Here is a 20,169-nt window from a genome sequence, read left to right as displayed (position 1 = left end):
GTGGCGGGTGGTGCGATGGTAGAAATAAGTTAGTGGGAACATCTCAAACTAGTTAACTTTTACGCTATCGAGAACGAGTTAGCTTTTACGCTATCGTGAACGAACTCGCACTAAGCACACTGAATTCTATGCGCTATTGTCACGATCGTGACATTTATGTTAATGCTTTACAATACACAAACTTAACAAAGTTTGCTAGAGTTTATCTTTCAGGTACCTACAGCAGTTTTAGTTCTGTATACAGCGAAAGAGTTTTTGCGGACGCTGCCTTTGTCTAAGAAGACAAGTGAAACCGTTTTTTGCCTCTTAACGAAGAGAACTTAGTGTTTATTTATCATTATTTCGCTCTAAGTACAGCACGAGTTTTAATTTTCTCTGTTTTATAATGAAAATAATATGATTGTTGAGTCTCATTATTATGTTAATTAAATAGTGTATCTAAGCTTTATATGGTGTATTTTTTTTTGGATCCGGTATCTTGCCGGATTCACGTTTATAATCCGGTAGTTCGATACCGACGAGTGGCCGAATATCAGATTCGTTTGCAATCATAATAATAAGATGAAACGAAAAATACAATGCGAGAATCTTTAAAAAAAAATGCATAATTCAAATTTATTTATTTATTTAGATTTTATTTTACATTTTTCCAACACATCGAATATGTTCAAGGATTCGCCATTCGGAATTCCGTATCCTTTCTCCAAGCCGTGAGGGTTCGACGGCGTCACGCAGCTGTTGTTGGATTCCTTCCTCAGCACTTGGTCGACTTCGACTGACGTGAAGAACGCCACCGAGAGTGGCAAATCGTTAATGCCGACCCTGAAAAATATATAGCTTATGATTATCTTTAAATTAATACGTGAAGCAAAAACTTTGTACACCTTTTTACGAAAATTGCGCGAACGGAGGAGTATGAAATTTCCCACACTTATAGAAAATATAGAGAAGGAGTGCACAATGTTAATATTTATTTAAATTATGAATAAAAAATACATGAAATCATTAAAAAAGAACATTACACACGCTACTATGTATTTGACACACACGCGCATGCATACTATTTGTTTAATCTCAAACTTTTCTTATTGTTTAAAGTCTGTGGTCAAATTGAGAATAGATTAAATATTATTGTTTGTCTTTAATATTATTTATCTATAGTGTAGTCTTGGCGAAATCTGTGATTATAGAAGTATAATAAATGAGTCGTCTATTATCAAAGATGGCAATCTGTGTATTTGTACAAAACAATGTTATTGATATGGCGATACAGATTGATTTGAATATAATCGTCTCCTTCAAAGAATACGATTCAAAACCTGCATTATATAAAGGTTAATACTCAACCTGTTATTTATCTAAGATGTCGTTCAGAAGAGTTTTATGACTGCCAATGGAATACAAAGTCAATAATTCGTTTTTCTGATTTACCAATAATTGTCCAAAAGTCACATTGCCGGCTTTGATAATAGTCGACTCAAATAGTCTTTGACAATAGAATCATAATAGTGTACAAACTTATAATTAAAATAAATTATAGTCGAATTTTGACTACCGGGGGACCACTAGTTAAAAGTAATTTTACGATTTAATCTCGCGTTTCGTTTTACTGTCGTCATAATAATATTATTTACGAGGTTTCGAATACTTTACAGTTTTTTTTTTGTATTGCTTAGATGGTTGGACGAGCTCACAGTCCACCTGGTGTAAAGTGGTTACTAGAGCCCATAAACATCTACAACGTAAATGCGCCACCCATCTTGAGATATAAGTTCTAAGATCTCAGTATAGTTACAACGGCTGCCCACCCTTCAAACCGAAACGCATTACTGCTCCACGGCAGAAATAGGCGGGGTGGTGGTACCTACCCGCGCGGACACACAAGAGGTCCTACCACCAGTAAACACACCAGTAAACCACAGTTTCCGTGAACACGGCCGTTCGTGTAAAAGTAGTTTTATTAAAGTCGCGAAAATCGAAGGTTTTTTTTTTTTGACCTCCCTATGCCGATAGCCTTGAGAGGCTATATCAGCTTCTCCTTGACGTGTAGGTGGGCTCAATGCGTATAAAGTGCGGACCGACGGACATACAGACATTACAGACTATTGCGCAGTTTGATTATAGGCATCTGGCAGCTGGATAACACTGGTGGTAGGACCTCTTGTGAGTCCGCGCGGGTAGGTACCACCAGCCTGCCTATTTCTGTCGTTAAGCAGTAATGCGTTTCGGTTTGAAGGGTGGGGCAGCCGTTGTAACTATACTGAGACCTTAGAACTTATATCTCAAGGCAGGTGGCGCATTTACATTGTAGATGTCTATGGGCTCCAGTAACCACTTAACACCAGGTGAGCTGTGAGCTCGTCCACGCATCTAAGCAATAAAAATAAATAAAAACTTCCCTTCGCGGGATTTGAACCCACCACCCCCTTGTGTAGTGACCATGTCACTTAAGACTACAGCAAACGGCCGTTAAGTTTGTTTACCTTTGCGAACAGAATGCTCTCGTGAGTAAGTTAGTGATCTGTAGTGCCAGGGCCGCCTCGTACTTCCGCTCCTCGGGGACCAAGTAACGAACCTCATCGTGGAAACTCAGACAGAACCTTGAAACGTTAAAATTAGTTAATAATAATAAATAAATAATAAACTTTTACAGAAAAAAGTTTACATAGTCCCAAAAATAATGTGTCTCTATGGACTTATTTTTTCGTTTCATCGAGTTTGAAATCACAAATATTCTAATTTTTTTTATGCCTTTGTAGGAAGACGAGCGTACGGCCCACCTGATGGTAAGTGGTTACCGTCACCCATGGACTTCAGCAATACCAGGAGCAGAGCCAAGCCGCTGCCTACCGCTTAATACTAAATAAATAAGTAACACTTCAAAAAAAATTTGCAAGTGAGCGAGCGCTACCTGGCTTCGGGAGCTAGATGCGCCATGCTGACCAGCATGAGGTGCAGGAAGTCGGCGGCGGCGCTCTGCACGGCCCAGTTGAGGCGCGTGGCGGCCCAGCGCGGCGCGGCCCGCTCCAGCGCGCGGGACAGCCGCGCCCACAGGAACGCCGTGCGGGGCGCCGCCGAGTCTGCGCCGCCGGGGAACACACGCGCACACTACTTGCTAATTTACATCCCTAATACGACCCAGACACGACTCTAAAGTCAGTTGCGATAACGGGACAGTGGTGGGTGGACCCTAAACCGTACCCTAATTCACCTCGTGTATAGGCAAATCGTAACCCGATTTTTATTGTTTACCTTAAACTCTAAAATCGTCTCGCATCACGATTTAGAGACGATTATCCCCACCACCGCTGTGCGGATATCGCAAATGACTTTAGGGTTGTATGTAGGCCGCATTAGAGTAAACAATAAAAATTGGACTACGATTTGCCTATATACGAGGAGATTTAGGGTACGGTTTAGGGTCCTCCTGATTTAGGGTACGATTTATATCAATCTGTAAGATTGCTGAATTCTCTCGGCAGTCCTGCAAAGAAGCATTATCCCTTACCGCAAGAGGGTATAACAGAACGTTACTCACCAGCGATCTCCTCCAGTTTGTTAAACATTTCGGACTCGGTGCCGCCCACCCACTTGGGCCTGTCGAACATTTCCTCCACTGGCCTCCCTGTCAGCTTGGCGAGCCTCGTCGCCTGGTAACTGTTCATCTCGAGCGCCTGCCGACGTACTTACATTACGACTGGGGGTCGACTGCTTCCCGCTTCCGTAGGTTTAACCCGCGACTCCCTACAAGTGACCCCTGGGTGGTGCTAAACGGAAGCTGGTTTATACTGATGGTAGGACCTTATGTGAGTCCGCACGGGTAGGTACCACCACCCCGCCTATTTCTGCCGTGAAGCAGTTATCCGTTTCGGTTTGAAAGGCGGGGCAGCCGTTATAACTATACTGAGATCTTAGAACTTATGTCTCAAGGTGGGTGGCGCATTTACCTTGTAAATGTCTATGGGCTCCAGTAACCACTTAACACCAGGTGGGCTGTGAGGTCGTCCACCCATCTAAGCAATAAATAAAATAAAAAATACAAACACACCACGGTCTGGCGACGTGCCACCCACTTTGACTAGACTTGAAGTTTTTTTCTTAATTGCCTTTCTAAGTTGATGAGCATATGACGACACGTGACGCGACGTGGAAAGATCCAATCACGTAATCAATATGGCCGGTGCCACCTCCCCCCTTGCTTCGTTCCTAACAGACCCAAAAATTGACTTCTGGGCATGTCGAGGTCAGAGCTCAAGACTCGTGCCGATTACTGTACTTCAATTGACTAGATAGATCTTGATCCTTGTAAACAGGAATAATGAACGAAGCCAGTGAGACTTTTTGGCAGGAACGCGAGGAGTGAAGCTGTGTGATTTATTTTATTTTGTCTATTTAGTGTTTCTTCAGGTTTAAATGTGTAATCACGGTGGTTTATTAACTGTTTAGTATCTGTGAAGGTGCACAAATGTGGGAAAATAAAACAAAGCCGCTGGACGTAACTTCTTGGGATCCTCTAAAAAGTCCACTGAAAAAATCTCAGTAAATGACCACCATTTCACTAAGATTATATTTCATCCCATATTATCTCATTTTATCCCAGTTGATTAATGTTTCAAATTAATCATCTTCATTTCATTTCATTCCATATTATCATTTTTCATAAAAATAAGAATATAAATTAAAATAAGACATAACTTAAAGGTCTTAGTGACCAGGTCATAAAATCCCTTAAAAAAACGAGGCCAGTATCAAATACCTGGCCTTCCAAGTCTTCGTCCATGAACCCCTCCATGTATTGCTTCTTCAACGTGTAGACCCGCTTGCCCTTGGTAGTCGCGAACATCTTAGCCGCCTTGCTCTTGGCTTCGGATATCGTCATAGTCGGATTGAACTGTTTCAGTAGTCTCTCCGCGAAGCTTTGACCGGCTCCTGAACTTTTCAAAATTTTCATTGAAAGTTTCATCTTAATCCGAATTGACATAGTCTATGCGATTAAAAATGTATAGTGAATTAGGTTAGATCTTATATTATTTTTATTTATTTATTTATTATTAACATACAAGTAGAAACACAATCATAATTTGCATATATGCTCGGACTAGCTGATAAAACCTGTATTTAGGCAGCGGCTTGGCTCTGCCCCTGGCATTGCTGACGTCCATGAGCGACGGTGACCACTTACCATCAGGTGGGCCGTATGCTCGTCTGCCTACAAAGGCAATAAAAAAAAAGAAAAAAAAAGAAACCAAAAATAGAAAGTTAAAGACAAGAATTAAACTGAAATTCATGGATTGCATAAAAGTGACAAAATGTGAGCTTAAAAATATAAAAATTTAATAATATAAATTAAATTAAATTGATTGAATATAAATAAAATTGAAATATATAAAAAAGTATATGATCGTAGCGTGAGATCAAACTCAAGATGTGGGTAGGTGGCTTTTACAATTCCTCCTTAGATTAAGCTGCGTTTCCACCAGAGATGAGCGAGGAATAAGAGCGGATCCACACAAATCTACCAATGGGACCACTTCATTTCCCTACGTTCACTCTGCCTCCTCGCGCATCTTCAGTAGAAACGCACCTTTACTTGCAGTGGAAACGCAGCTTTATTTGAAGGTGTTATCACTGTCGTTTATGTCTATAATTTAGATGGTACTTATCATGTACCTTTTTGTAAATTCGCCGATGTTTTTTTTATTATTGCTTTGATGAGTGGACGAGCTCACGGCCCACCTGATCTTAAGTAATTACTAGAGCCCATAAGGCCAGAAAATCCGAAAAGACGGTCCACCATATGAAGACGCAATATCGAAGTCTCAATTGTATTAGTAAGGTTTGATTTCCTTCGTAGACAAAACGGTGGTACCAACCAGTCTAGGTTGACAAATCTTACCACCGATGCTAGGGGTAAAACACATTTACATTTGATTTGATTAGTCTTATTGGTGGTAGGACCTCTTGTGAGTCCGCACGGGTAGGCACCACCGCCCTGCCTATTTCTGTCGTGAAGCAGTAATGCGTTTCGGTTTGAAGGGCAGGGCAGCCGTTGTAACTATACTGAGACCTTAGAACTTATATCTCAAGGTGTGTGGCGCACTTACGTTGTAGATGTCTATGGGCTCCAGTAACCACTTAACACCAGATGGGCTGTGAGCTCGTCCATACATCTAAGCAATAAAAAATAAATAGTATGACCCCTCGAGATCACTAGAATGGGTAGGAGAAAAACACATAATCCTCCCATACAAAGCTCCCAGTTAATAGCGCGTTGGTTAAGTTCTGACCGTAGATCCGTGCGTAGTTGATGACCTTAGCGTGGTCCCGGGAGATGCCACTCGCGGCGGCCGTGAGCGAGTGCAGGTCGGTGTGGCGCGCGCGGTCCCCCGCCAGCACGGCCCAGCCCAGCGCCGTGCCCCCGCACACACCCAGCGAGCTGTCTCCCAGCAACGACGCGATCCACAGCTCCTGGTAACCCAAGCCGTGGTCATCTTAAGTGGTCACCGTTCTCGGCGAACACGTCGCTTGCGACGAAGGGCTCGGCGAGTAAACTAACCCACAGACACAGCCCATTGAGTTTCTAGTATCTTCTCAGTGGGTCGCGTTTCCGATCCGGTGGTAGATTCTGCGAAGCACTGCTCTTGGTAGGGTTCGTGTTAGCAACGACGTGAGTTTTGAGCCCCGTGAGCTCACCTACATGTTAGGGCGAAGCTGAAATAGCCTCTCAAGGCTATCAGCATAGGTAGGAAAAAAAGCCACAGTGAAGTACGTAGCTCAGTATCGTTTCCAGCTTTATTGTTTTCTAAAATTCGTTTGGCCTAGGTTCTATTGCCATAGCGTTTGGGGAACACTGTAGCGAAGAAATCATAACTTTGCAACAGATGAATAGCCTATAGGGATGGGAGCTTCCCTTTTGATTTTAAGTAATCAATAGATATAAATACTGTTTGTACTGTACTGTAGGTACAAACACCACCGCTGACTTCAAGATGTGAGGTCCAAGTCAATTGTATTGTTACCGATTGTCGCATACTTTAAAAGCAGTGTGCGTTCCGGTTTGAAGGGTGGGGCGGCTGTAATCGAATCAGAATGTGACCTCGTCTGTCAGAATACTCAGGATGGTGAGAGCATCCATATTGCAGCACATAAAGGTGTAGACACGGCACCCACCTGCGAGTCCACGTCGGCCCCCACGAGGCGCGCGGAGGGCGGCGCCTGCACGGCCGCCCGCAGCTCCGAGCCCACGCGCTCCCGGTGCGCGTTGCTCGCCGTCATCCAGGTCGGCTCGCTCGCTCTGACGGCAGTATACTAATTTTTTTTTAATTGCTTAGATGGATGGACGAGCTCACAGCCCACCTGGTGTTAAGTGGTTACTGGAGCCCATAGACATCCACAACGTAAATGCGCCACCCACCTTGAAATTCTAAGTTCTAAGGTCTCAAGTATAGTTACAACGGCTACCCCGCCCTTCGAACCGAAACGCATTACTGCTTCTCGGTAGAAATAAGCAGGGCAGTACCAACCTACCCGTGCAGACTCACAAAAGGTCCTACCACCAGTAAAAACCGTGTGATGTCACGAAACGCTCGCTTACTCTGACGGCAGTACACTACTACTCACTACTACAGTACACTAAAAGAAACTTAAAGGAAACAAACCAAAGGAATCCGTCCGACGGGGGACACTCAAAGGAAAAACCAAATTGTTATTTTTATTTAATTCCGAGCATTTTCATATTTATCGACTTTTTGAACCTTCTCTGGACTTTCACGAATAATTTAAGACCAAAATTAGCCAAATCGGTCCAGCCGTTCTCGAGTTTTAGCGAGACTAACGAACAGCAATTCATTTTTATATATATAGATAGATTATGATCACAATCCATTAAACCAGAGACGCCATTAGAATTAGTGTCTTACTTATATTTCATCAAATGAATTATTTATATATACTAGAGGTCCCGCAGTAGTCGAAATTCGACTATAATTAATTGGAATTGCAAGTTTGTACACAATTATGATTGTATTTTATACTTCTGTAATCACCAATTTCGCCAAGACTACATTATAAAAAATATTAACAAAGACAAACAATATTTAATCTATTCTCAATTTGACAACAGACGTCAAGAACAAAAGTATGACAATAAATAGTATGCATGCGTGTGTGCGTCAAATACATGGTATGTAGTGTGTGTAATGTTTTCTTTATTGATTTAATGTATCTTTTATGCATTATTTAAAAAAAATATTAGCATTGTGCACTTCTTCTCTATATTCTCTATCATCATCATCATCATTTCAGCCTATCGCCGTCCACTGCTGAACATAGGCCTCTCCAATAGATTTCCAGTGCGACCGGTTCATTGCCACCTACTAGATGGACCGACGATCTAGTAAAAAGCGCTGGGTCTCGTTGGATGCAGGTGGCAATGATATTCTCTATAAGTGTGGAAAATTTCATACTCCTCCGTCCGCGCAATTTTCGTAAAAAGGGATACAAAGTTTTTGCTTCACGTATTATATATATAGATATATAGATGAAGGGAAGATGGCATTATAGGTTGACGAGTAGTCTCACCGCCTAGTGAGGGTGCCGGCGACCACGACCTGCGGTATGATGGCCCCGCAGTGCGACGCGCCCGCGGGCCGCAGCCGGGCCGGGAGCCACACGGCCTGCTGGCCCATTATGCGCTCCCTGTTGTTGCGCCAGTATGACATCATGCGACCGAACGACAGGACCTGCCGGATGATATTAAGGGGTGATTGAGCCCATATACATCTACAACGTAAATGCGCCACCCACCTTGAGATATAAGTTCTAAGGTCTCAACTATAGTTACAACGGCTGCCCCGCTCTTCAAGCCGAAACGCATTACTGCGTCACGGGAAAAATATGCAGAGTGGTGGTACCTACCCATGCGGACTCACATGAGGTCCTACCACCAGTAATTACGCAAATTATAATTTTGCGGATTTGATTTTTATTACAAGATGTTATTCCTTCACCGTGGAAGTCAATCGTGAAGATATCTTAAGTACGTATTTCATTACAAAAATTGGTACCCGCCTGCGGGATTCGAACACCGATGCATCGCTAGATACGAATGCACCGGACGTCTTATCCTTTAGGCCACAACGACTTCGTGTTTGGTTTAAGTCACATTTATCTTTGTAATCAAAAGTGCGTTTTATTTCGCGTTAGCATCAGCGGTTCCTTGCTTAAAATTAAACTTTAATTAAGTTTACTCCATTCAGAAAGCTGTACATGTTTTTGTATTATGATATTTTTTCCAAATTTTAAACTTTGACTGGCTCTCCTGTAAAGTTTCAAAAATGTCCCATAAATTAAATAGCCTTTAATCTCTGGATATCATGATACAAGTGTATCGACCGAGTTTACTTCACAATTAAAATTTATTTCCTTGGAAAACACAGTAGGCTTGGCTCTATCCCTGACATTGCTGACCTCCATGAGCGACGGTAACCACTTACCGTCAGGTGGGCCGTATGCTCGTCTGCCTGATTGGGCAATTAAAGAAAAGACAGCAATTGGTCCATATCATTGTGAATGGGTACCATCATCAATGGGTATTAGCACATTAAAACCATAGATAAACTTCGTTTGAAAATTCAACACGTCATTGCGCCAATGTGGACATAGTCTGAATACACGTCTGGTGAATAGGGAGGCAAAAAAATAAACAAAATTAACAGGCCACATACATACTATGTACATACATATATGTGTGTGCGTTGTGTGTGTGTGTGTGTGCTTTTACACCTTAACCGACTGTCTAATATGGTTACCTGTTTAAGAGACCAATAAACATAATCGATCAAGAGGCAAATTTGAGGCCATCAGCGCAAAAGTGGCCTAACCTACATCGTTTTTATATTCAAGCTTATATGATGTTTAATGGAACTTATCTAAAATATAATAAATTTTGATGCAAAACCGGCATATCCATAGTTTCACCCATACATAACAGATAGCTTTGTAACATTATTTTTGGGCGTATTGTTTTTTTTTGTCTACTCAAATTCAAATGCAAATCTAACTGCCTCCATACTAACTATTTTGCTCTGACGGCCTCATTTGAAAGGTACCTTTTCAGCTTCGTTCCCCTGAGCGGAGAGCACGTTCTGGCTGAACATGTCCAAGAAATCCTTCGCCAGGGGATTCCCCACTTTGTATTTCGGCCCGTCTTTGTGTGGTAGTCTCAAAAAATGGCAACAACCTGTACGGCACATTGGAAGCATGAGGTCGAAAAACAACTATAATTAATTTAATGACGGTAGGACGTCTTGTGAGTCCGCGCGGGTAGGTACCACCACCCCGCCTGTTTCTGCCGTGAAGCAGCAATTCGTTTCGGTTTGAAGGGCGGGGCAGCCGTGGTACTGTTAAAAAAATGAGTCTTTACAACTCATGCCTCAAGGTGGGCGGCGGCATTTATGTTGTAGATGTCTATGGGCTTCAGTAACCACTTAACATCAGGTGGGTCGTGAGCTCTTCTACCGACCTAGGCAATAAAAAATAAAAAAAATTGTTTCGTGTAGGTAGGCAGACGTGACCAAAGCCCATCTGAAATTTAGTGGACACCAGAGTCAAGGGACATCACGACGTGAATGCTGCCACCTATGTATATACTATGCCGCACCAATTGTACTTATAACCTCCATGATTTCCCTGCTCCTAGGCTTCTGTCTGCTGCGTCTAGTCTGCCACTATATAGTTCTACCACCAGTAAAGCTGGTGCCAAACTCAAGAACGCTGCTCTTCATTCTCTGGTGATTGCCTCAATCCCCTTTTACGACAGGAGGAAGGAAAAGATAGGGCAATGCTATTGTAAGTCGACAACCCAAGGCGTGGTCACGTATGATCACGGACGGTCACGGATGGTCACGTCGTTACCTTGCAGCTGTATGCCGCACCACACTCCGAGGCCGTGGTACTGATTAGCAGCAGCCTTCTCTTCGATAGTCTTTCTCGCGTAGTACGCCCGTCTGCCGAGGTCTTCCTATATAAGAAGAACATTAGCTAATTACATTCCTTAGCAATGTACTTCGCGGGAAACTAAGGTATTCTGTGATTGATTCTAGAATGGAATTCGGAAGGATTGGTTTTCAGTTCAGGGATCAGTCAAGCTGTTTTGCTAAGAGCTGAAATATCGATCGATAAAAACAATGCTCTAGTTAATTTTCTTTTTTATTCTCAATATACAATTTCTATGTAAGGATTTTTTTTTGCTGTCGTATGTACGAGCTCACGGCCTACCTGATGTTAAGTGGTTACAAGAGCCCATAGACATCTAAAACGTAAATGCGCCACCCACCTTGAGATATAAGTTCTAAAGATTTCAGTAAACAGGTGGGCTGTGAGCTCGTCCACCCATCTAAGCAATTAATAAAAAGTACGCTTACCTCAACAGTCTTCGGTAGTACATACAAATCAGTATCCACTTCTCCCTTACTGAATAGCAAAGGGCATTTCTCCAACAGCTGCTCGAGAGGCAGGCGAGGGTTCTCCTCGTCGCGTACCTCCCTGCTGAATGGAACCATGAAGCCCCAGCCCTCAGACTTTACGTGGTGCAGGGGGTAACCTTCCCAGGATAGACGCAGGAGTTTTGGAGTTATCTGACGGTGGAACATTTCTGTAGACACTCGTAGGCTGGTCGCTTTGATGGTTCGTTGAATTGCACAAGTTAGGAGTTGCATTTTTGGTACAGTAGATTGGGAGGAAGAGGGACAAATCTGGGATGTCACAATACTTTTGTTGAGTTGTTAGATTTAGCTTTGTTGAACAGAAAATGACTTTTATTTAGTGTTTAAGAATATTGAATAGTTTAATTTTGTCATCAAAGTTTTGTAACTCAGTAAAGATATTAAAAAGTTGATTACCTACCTAACAACTAAATAGTGCCAGCCCTATCGAAAACTCTATTGTCCCCATACGTGACCTGATTCACCCCAAGGCCAAGGTAAATCGGATCAAGCTAGTTTTTTCAGTTTTTGTGTAGATTTTGTAATGAACTGTGTATATAAAACTGTGCATCGTATATAAAAAGGTAAGCTTCCGGAACCATTTTAATTTCAATTTTATTGGTATTAACCCTAAGAAAAACCATTGAAAATTTGTGTTGGATTTGGAAAGGGTCCCGATCCCCCGCAATCTACGGTACAAACTAAAAGTACATTGATGCAATTTTATATCTAAGGAGTCTATTAAACTCAAAACGAAATAATATTTAGAGCGACCTGTGTGGTATACCTGCATACTTGTCGTGATGTTGTTGGCTCCAGGCGCCCAATCCGGATCTTTGCCGGGCTTCGTGCACAGTTTCCGATACCAAGCCGGGTATCCGGGCAACAGAGGCCTTTTAACTGGCAACAACTTCTCGAGATCGAATAAATATTTGAATTCTGCTTCCGTTCGATCTGCGCCAGTACCTTTGATCCTGTTAGCATTTTCAACGTAATCTATATATTCCTCGTTCAGAATATCAAATGTTTTTTCTTGAGTTGGAACTTCTTCTGTGCTCTCATTGGTCAATTTTCGATTAGTGCATTCGACATCCGCTTCCGTATTTACTTCGGCGACAACGTTCTTTTTTTTGATTGTTTGTTTTTTTAATTTTAATTTCAGCACCGACCAGTCCTGGTCCCACATCCAGAGGTCCTTTTTGTAGGCCTCATTCTCCATGAGACGACACGCCTCATCGGCCTTCAAAGACAATAACTGACGCGACTCAAGCTTCATATCCTCGAATACTGTTTCAGCCGAATCTATGTACTGAGTCCAATTCGAATTTATAGGTAGGTACGCCATACCTGCGACATGTATCGACGGTTTAATGTAAACGCCGCTTGTATGTACGCTAATTAAATATTGTTTAATTAAGTATAATTATCTTTTGATAGGAGTTAAAAAAAAAAAATGAGTGCTTAGTGCGAGTTTTTTAACTTTCTCGATAGCGTAAAAGTTAACCCAATTTTGTATGCAGTTAGAACAGCGCCCCTAGCGGCAAACGTACGCAAACGATCCCACTCCATACAAATATGAGCTAACTTTTACGCTATCGAGAACGTTAAAAAACTCGCACTAAGCACACGGATCAGTGTAACTAAAAGCGCTCGCACGGGTTGATTCATGCCACAACACCAATCATTCGATCCACTTAGAGAAGGGGGTATTTTATTTTACTAATTTCTTTAGGTCTGAGAATAGAGCCAAAAGTTACGCGGCCTGGCTTTTCGATACTACTACTTCAAATTCCATTCGTTATCCTTCTAACCATTCGATTACTGATGGTAGGAGTTATGTGAGACCGCGAGTTTTTGGGTAGTACCAGTGCTTACGACATCCACAAAGCATCAACGCGTACTGGTTTTTTTTATTGCCTTTGTAGGCAGACGAGCGTACGGCCCACCTGATGGTAAGTGCCTATGAAAGATATTATATAATCGATACCCAATACAAAAATTGATTTAGTGGTACCAATGAAACAAGAGAAAAAGCCTAATAAAGCAGAGAACTAAATAAAGCTCATACCTAATTCGAGCATCCCCGCTAACGTCACGGGATGCGGGAACCTTTCTAAGAACATCGGCAGTAGGCGATTTAGTACGTTATGTGTCGCGATGACGTCAGCAGCGCAGTAATTCATTAGTTTCTGAAAGTTACTGTGGACGTCTTGCATTGTGCCGTCCACAAAGATGTCTCGCGTCGCTTTGTCTACGGTTCTGCCGCAGTACAGCTTGTGGACCTTGAAAGGTTTTGGAAATTTAAAACAGTTTCGCTTTTTATTTGTTCTTTCATCGTTGATATGAAGTGAACATGTGTTAAGTACGTATTTACCTAAAAATATGTGAATTGACTAATGCTATTTGAACAAAGGCGTAGTCGCATTCGACCAGACTCTGGATGACTACGCCGGACGTTCTACTTATTAGGCTACGACAATGAACCAGTGTTCGCCCAGTGGTAGATGATAATAATAATAATAATAACACTTTATTTAACACCATATGCACAGAGTGAGCAAATAAAACAAATAATAGTCTGAGACATAAATTGGTGGCCTTATCGCTGAAAGCGATCTCTTCCAGGTAATCTTGCAGGAAGAGGAATAAGTGAACTGGACGGTGCTATATCATAATAAATTTACATAAAAATATATACTTATATACACATGTGAAAAATAAATACAATATAATAGACTTACATTTAATAATTGTATTTAATACAGATTAAATACAAATAAATACTAAAAAATGTAATTAAATAAAAAATAAGTAGCAACTTGTACAGTTATATTGTAGGAGCCATATTATTGTGCAAGGTAGATATTCATATTACAAAAGGCATTATTTTACAGGAACCACTAAATTTAGATTCAAGCTATGGATAACGATTACTATTTCGTTATGTATTTTTCTTTGTAAAGATACAGCAAAAAAAGTAAAAACTTGATTCTTTATTTCGTCTTCACTACATAGTATAAAACAAAGTCGCTTTCTCTGTACCTATATCTGTCTGTCCCTATGTATGCTTAAATCTTTAAAACTACGCAACGGATTTTGATGCGGTTTTTAGTAGATAGAGTGATTGAAGAGGAAGGTTTATATGTATGATAACATCCATTAAATTGTGGAGAAATCAATAATAAATTACAGTTTCCGAGCGAGCGAGGGCGGGTCGCTAGTAATCTATATAACTAAAATATAATCGTCTTGCTTCTTCAGAGTTACAACTACCCTCCTCTTGCTTAAAAAATAAAACTAAGCGTTCCACATTCATTCGCTCTCTTTCTTACTTCCTAACACGACATCTCCTATCTCTCTTACTCACAAAACACAAGGTGGGCTGTGAACTCGTCCACCCATCTAAGCTATAAAAAAAATGAAAAAAAAACCCGCAAAATAACAGGCGATAACAACTCACTGAAACGGTTTTGCCTTAGTATTGTTTATGATAAAATATATAAAAATGAATTGCTGTTCGTTAGTCTCGCTAAAACCCGAGAATGGCTGGACCGATTTGGCTAATTTTGGTCTTGAATTATTTGTGGAAGTCCAGAGAAGGTTTAAAAGGTAGATAAAAATGAAAATGCTCGAAATTAAATAAAAATAACAATTTTGTTTTTCCTTTGTTGTGTCCCCCGTCGGATGGATTCCTTTTGTTTGTTTAAAGTTTATTTTATACAAAAGTTCAGGTCTTTGATTTATCGATTGAGGCACTACGAAGTCTGCCGGGTCAGTTAGTGATAAAATAAATACCTCAGATAAACTATTCAAGGAGCTTATCTCGATCCAGTCTTCGTCGGAGGGATCTGGCTCCTTGTTCTTTGTCTTCAGGACAGTTCTCTGGTAGCTGGTCACCCCGCTCACGCACGTGTGCATGGACATCGTGTCCATGAAACGTACGCCTGAATTTGCCAAAATAATACAATAAATTCTCAGAATCAAATGAGTTGAAACGTGACGAACCATTGATAGAATTATAAATATCGACGCTTGAAAGACAAACGTGAATAAGTGACAATAACTGCATTATACATATGTAAATGATAGGCAATAACCATATTCGAAGCGCAAAAAATATATATTTAGGTCTATTAAAATCATTTCAATCCTACAGCTAGATTCGTTAAGACAGAATTTTTTTCAGGTATTTCAACTTTAAGTTAGTCCACTGTAAAGTTCACGCATTGTCGCTTAGTCACGTTTGCCTTTCAAGCGTCGATATGCAACCGGAAGCCTACAAGTATATCGGACGTGGGGCTTTCAGGTTTACCGATTTGAATCTTATTACTGGTGGTAGGACCTCTTGTGAGTCCGCGCGGGTAGGTTCCACCCACCCTGCCTATTTCTGCCATGAAGCAGTAATGCGTTTCGGTTTGAAGGGTGGGGCATCCGTTGTAACTATACTCGAGATCTTAGAACTTATATCTCAAGGTGGGTGGCGCATTTACGTTGTAGATGTCTATGGGCTCCAGTAACCACTTAAGCTGGGGTGTGAGCTCGTCCACCCATCTAAGCAATAAAACAAACAAAAAAGAGTTCGGAAGCCATTACAAAATGCAATTAAGAGTCCAGTGTGCTTAGTGCGAGTTTTTTAACGTTCTCGATAGCGTAAAAGTTAATTCAAATTTGTATGGAGTTAAAACGTTTGCCTACGTTTACCGCTATGGGCACTGTTCCAACTTCAGTGGGTTGTGTGTATAGATTTTTACAGCCGGGCAACGATGTCAGTAACGATGTCAGGTGGGATTTATATTAGCAAGCTTTGATAATAGATGGATGTACCACAAATAATTCTACTGTTTATAGTGGAAAATTAATTAGGCACCTGTTTTATTTGGCCAGTATTGTTCCTTAATCTTGGCTCTGTCGTAAGAAACATTGTGGCCTATGACTATGCGAGGCCTTTGCAGATCTCCACAAGGATTAATGCCGTCCGTCTCCAGAGGTATCAGGTCTTCGTAGTTAACACTCTCGAAGTATTTATGAGTTTCCTCATTTGCAACAGGTTCACTGACCCAACTGTACCTGCGAAATTAAAATTATGTGGCCGCTTCTCATAATCGTAGTACCAAAGAACATTTCTCAACATCAGCGTGTTTATTGCGAGTTTAACAGCGCCCCTAGCGGCAAACGCAGGCAAACGTACCAACTGAGTTAACTTTTACGCTATCGAGACGTTAAAAAACTCACACTAAGCACACAGAGCCAAAGGCCACTCTTACCCTTTAATTCGGTACAGAACGCATCTAGGTCAAAAATATCGGGCACCCAATAAAAGTACCAAAGATAACACTGATTTCCATTAACCATTGACTGTGTTTGACTGACCAAATATTCGTTAATTGGTAATTTTAAGTTATGTTTCACTTTGTTTATGCATTTATTCCATGTATGTAGAGTATTTGAATTAAAATAAATAAGTATGTATGATATATATTTTTACTTTATTTTTATTTGGTGTATCTTGTTTGATTGATGGGTAAAGAATGCCTTAGTCAATAATCATGATTAAGCGTTATTTGGAACCATAGACATTATAACGTTAATACCATTCACTATGTGATAATAGGTCGAAGTCATATATGCTTTGTATTGATGTCTGTACAATCCTTCAAACCAAAACAGATAATTGATTAATAGAAGAAATTGGCAGACTGTTAATGAATAGGTACCCAAATTAAAAAATTTCCTTGTTTAATTACATAATGCTATTCCTTGATCATGGAAGTTGAATCTAAAGTAATTTATAAACCTGGTTATTGTATGTGTTTCTCTAAAAATAGCTGTTACTATATCAACTTTGAAATTAATCTCGGAATCTAACTTGACAACGTAAAAACACAAACCATGCATTGGCAGAAACCGCACATGCCAATGTGGGTCTCTTGCCTGCTGACATAAGAACCTCTACATCAAATATAAGAGCATCATCTGGAGGGCATGGTATTGCTTCGATTTTGTTGTCAGTATATCTACTCCAACCACAGGTTTTAGACCATTTCTGTAATTAGGAGTACAACAAAAGTTTTATTAATCCTATATAGTAGTAAATGAGACCGGCAGACCAGACAGGACAGGAGAATTCTTGTTCTGAAAAAAACATAGCCTGTCATTGCCGAACCCACCAGGCAGGACAATTGAACATTTAAATTATCCAGGTTCCCACTCAAACACACAAAATTCAAATTCATGATTACAAGTCCATGTAGGTGTTCAGTTACAAACACTAGCATATTCACAGAGTATATCTATCTACATTTTTTTTTTATTGCTTAGATGGGTGGACGAGCTCACAGCCCACCTGATGTTAAGTGGTTACTGGAACCCATAGACATCTACAACGTAAATGCGCCACACACCTTGAGATATAAGTTCTAAGGTCTCAGTATAGTTACAACAAACTAGGCACAACAAAGTAGGCAAATATTAAAGAGTAAAAGAGTATGAGAGTTTGTTGTGTGATTATTTTTCAATTTTTATTTATTAACTGTTAGGAATTATTTGTTTTGTTCAATAGCTTACTTTGAAATCGAAATCTTAATATTGACGCTTGAAAGGCAAACATGACTAAGCGACAATGCGTGAACTTTACAGTAGACTAATTTAAAGTTGAAATACCTGAAAACAAAATTTATTTTAACAAATCTAGCTGTAGTAGAATCTAGCTAGTATCTGTAGGATTGAAATTATTTTAATAGACCTAGAAATATTTTTTTTTTTGCGCATTAAATATGGTTATTGCCTATCATTTATGTACAAAGCAGTTATTGTCGCTTAGTCATGTTTGCCTTTCAAACGTCGATATGTATCCATAATATTTTAAATTCTCTGATCTGACCTTTGGTAAATTAGGCAGTCTTGCACCAGCCAAATCTTTTATCAATCTCCTATAGGGAGCACACTGCTTCTCACCAATGTTATGAAAATGCTCCACTATATCTTCACCTTCTAATTTGGGCAATTTAAGAGTTACATCAGGTAAATAATTACTGCACTTTTTGTAATCTATGCCATGTCGGAGTAAACTTTCTTGGCAGCTGAAATTTAATTGAATATGATAGAGTTTATGAAGTGATACAATAATAATAATAATTATTATTTTTGTATATAGATAGATGGATATAGAATATTTTAGAAGTTATTGATAACTAAAAAGAGAAATGAGACAAAAACCTGCATTTTTTTACAGCAACACAAAAAAATCGTACATACTAAAAATCCAGACAGCAATATTCAAACTGTTGGTCTACTGATCCCAGCCTTAGTAAAACAACCTGAGGTCTGGAATAATTTGAATCAAAATAATTCTTACTAGATGGTATTACACATTAAGTGAATCAGATGATTTATTAGAAGATATGCTGATACCGATGAAGCGAGATTTTGGTTTTGATGCAATACAGCTTGCTGTCTTGTTGAAATATTTTATTTTAAAATTTACCTTTTAATAACCTCAGGATCTGGTGAAGAACTGGGCTTTTTAAACAGTTGCTCATATATATTCTTAGAAATCATCTGTATATTAAATTCGTTAACCCTCAATTCGCTAGATAGGTTTGGTTCTTCGTTATTTACATTTGGGATATCATTTATTTTCTTTCGCTTCTTTAAAACTTTGAATTCTGTGGTCGGTAGAACATCACTTAAGAATCTTTGATTGCCGACATTAACTTTATTTAAAAAACTGTGCGTTTTCAAATTAATACATGCTATGTTTTTATTTAGTTTTTTCATTCTGAATTCCTAAATTCTTACGCTTTAATGTTGTGTAAACAAAAATATAACCTTAATCTTATTTGACATTTGGCAAACAAAAAAAACCACAAGTTTTTTGTGGAGTAGGCAATTATTTTCCATTTATCATTAAAATTAAAAAAATTGTTATCCTTTTACAATTTGACAATTTTTTTATAAACTTTCTTAATGTAAATTGTATTTTATTTTATTTTAAATATTATAGAAATATGGGAATTCTCGGGCGAAGCACTGTTCTTGCTGGAGGCATTATTAGCTATTCTCTCCTCTCAGGTTGGGCCCGTGAGTTCACCTACCCGTCCGTGAATAGTTGTAGAGTAAAATAGCCCTCTAACCTATCAATGATTACCTATGTGGGAAAAAAGTAATTCTCGGATATACCAGTTAATAATCGTGATCCATAAAGAGTGCTATCCCGGCTATTTCTGCCGCGAATTTTATTGATTATTTCACATTCCAATTTGAAAGATCCAGATATATTTGATACGCAACGTTTTAATTTCTAAAAAAAAAATATACTCAAAACCATCCTATCTCACAACACGCTAGGTTAAGTTAACTGTTAAGTAGGAAGTCGACATTGCAATGAAAGTTTTACCTATACAAAATAAATAAACTGTAGCTTCATATTATTATGCATTCACATTGTGATGCTTATGCCATTATACCGATTAAAATCATGTAGGTCTTTTTTTTTCCTTACGAATTCGCTGATAGCCTAAGGGCTATTCCAGCTACGTTATGACTGGTAGGTGAACTCACAAGGCTTAACCTGACAGAATGTGCTATCACTGGCTTTAACGAGAGCAGTGCTTCGTACTACTTCGCAGAATCTACCGCCAGGTCGGTATTTCAATCCGCTGAAAAGATCCGGCGCGAAACTTAGTGG

The 20,169-nt window shown here is 39.9% G+C and overlaps 1 protein-coding gene across 2 annotated transcripts; it reads right to left on the bottom strand.

Moving 5' to 3' along the window:
• Positions 1–608: 608 nt before the first annotated feature.
• LOC101736791 (DNA polymerase subunit gamma-1, mitochondrial) lies at positions 609–19,354 on the bottom strand. 2 transcript variants are annotated; one of them, XM_038015459.2, is made up of 18 exons: positions 18,967–19,354; positions 18,364–18,562; positions 17,372–17,526; positions 16,351–16,550; positions 15,279–15,427; positions 13,552–13,765; positions 12,271–12,830; positions 11,424–11,636; positions 10,915–11,020; positions 10,110–10,240; positions 8,581–8,741; positions 7,171–7,294; positions 6,288–6,468; positions 4,757–4,929; positions 3,539–3,674; positions 2,912–3,080; positions 2,484–2,600; positions 609–822 (listed from the first exon to the last, which is right to left on the bottom strand). In XM_038015459.2, exons 1-18 carry the CDS (start codon positions 19,257–19,259, stop codon positions 624–626), a joined length of 3,480 nt encoding a protein of 1,159 aa, XP_037871387.1. In that variant the 5' UTR covers positions 19,260–19,354; the 3' UTR covers positions 609–623. The 2 variants fall into 2 exon arrangements, with proteins under 2 accessions (XP_037871387.1, XP_062528136.1); XM_062672152.1 differs by having other exon boundaries at positions 10,110–10,237.
• Between the last annotated feature and the right edge of the window lie 815 nt (positions 19,355–20,169).

The sequence above is a fragment of the Bombyx mori genome, chromosome 14 (genome assembly GCF_030269925.1).
Source record: "Bombyx mori chromosome 14, ASM3026992v2".
NCBI lineage: Eukaryota > Metazoa > Arthropoda > Insecta > Lepidoptera > Bombycidae > Bombyx > Bombyx mori.
The sequence above is the reverse complement of the archived record's forward strand: the minus strand, read 5'-3'. Positions and strand labels throughout refer to the sequence as shown.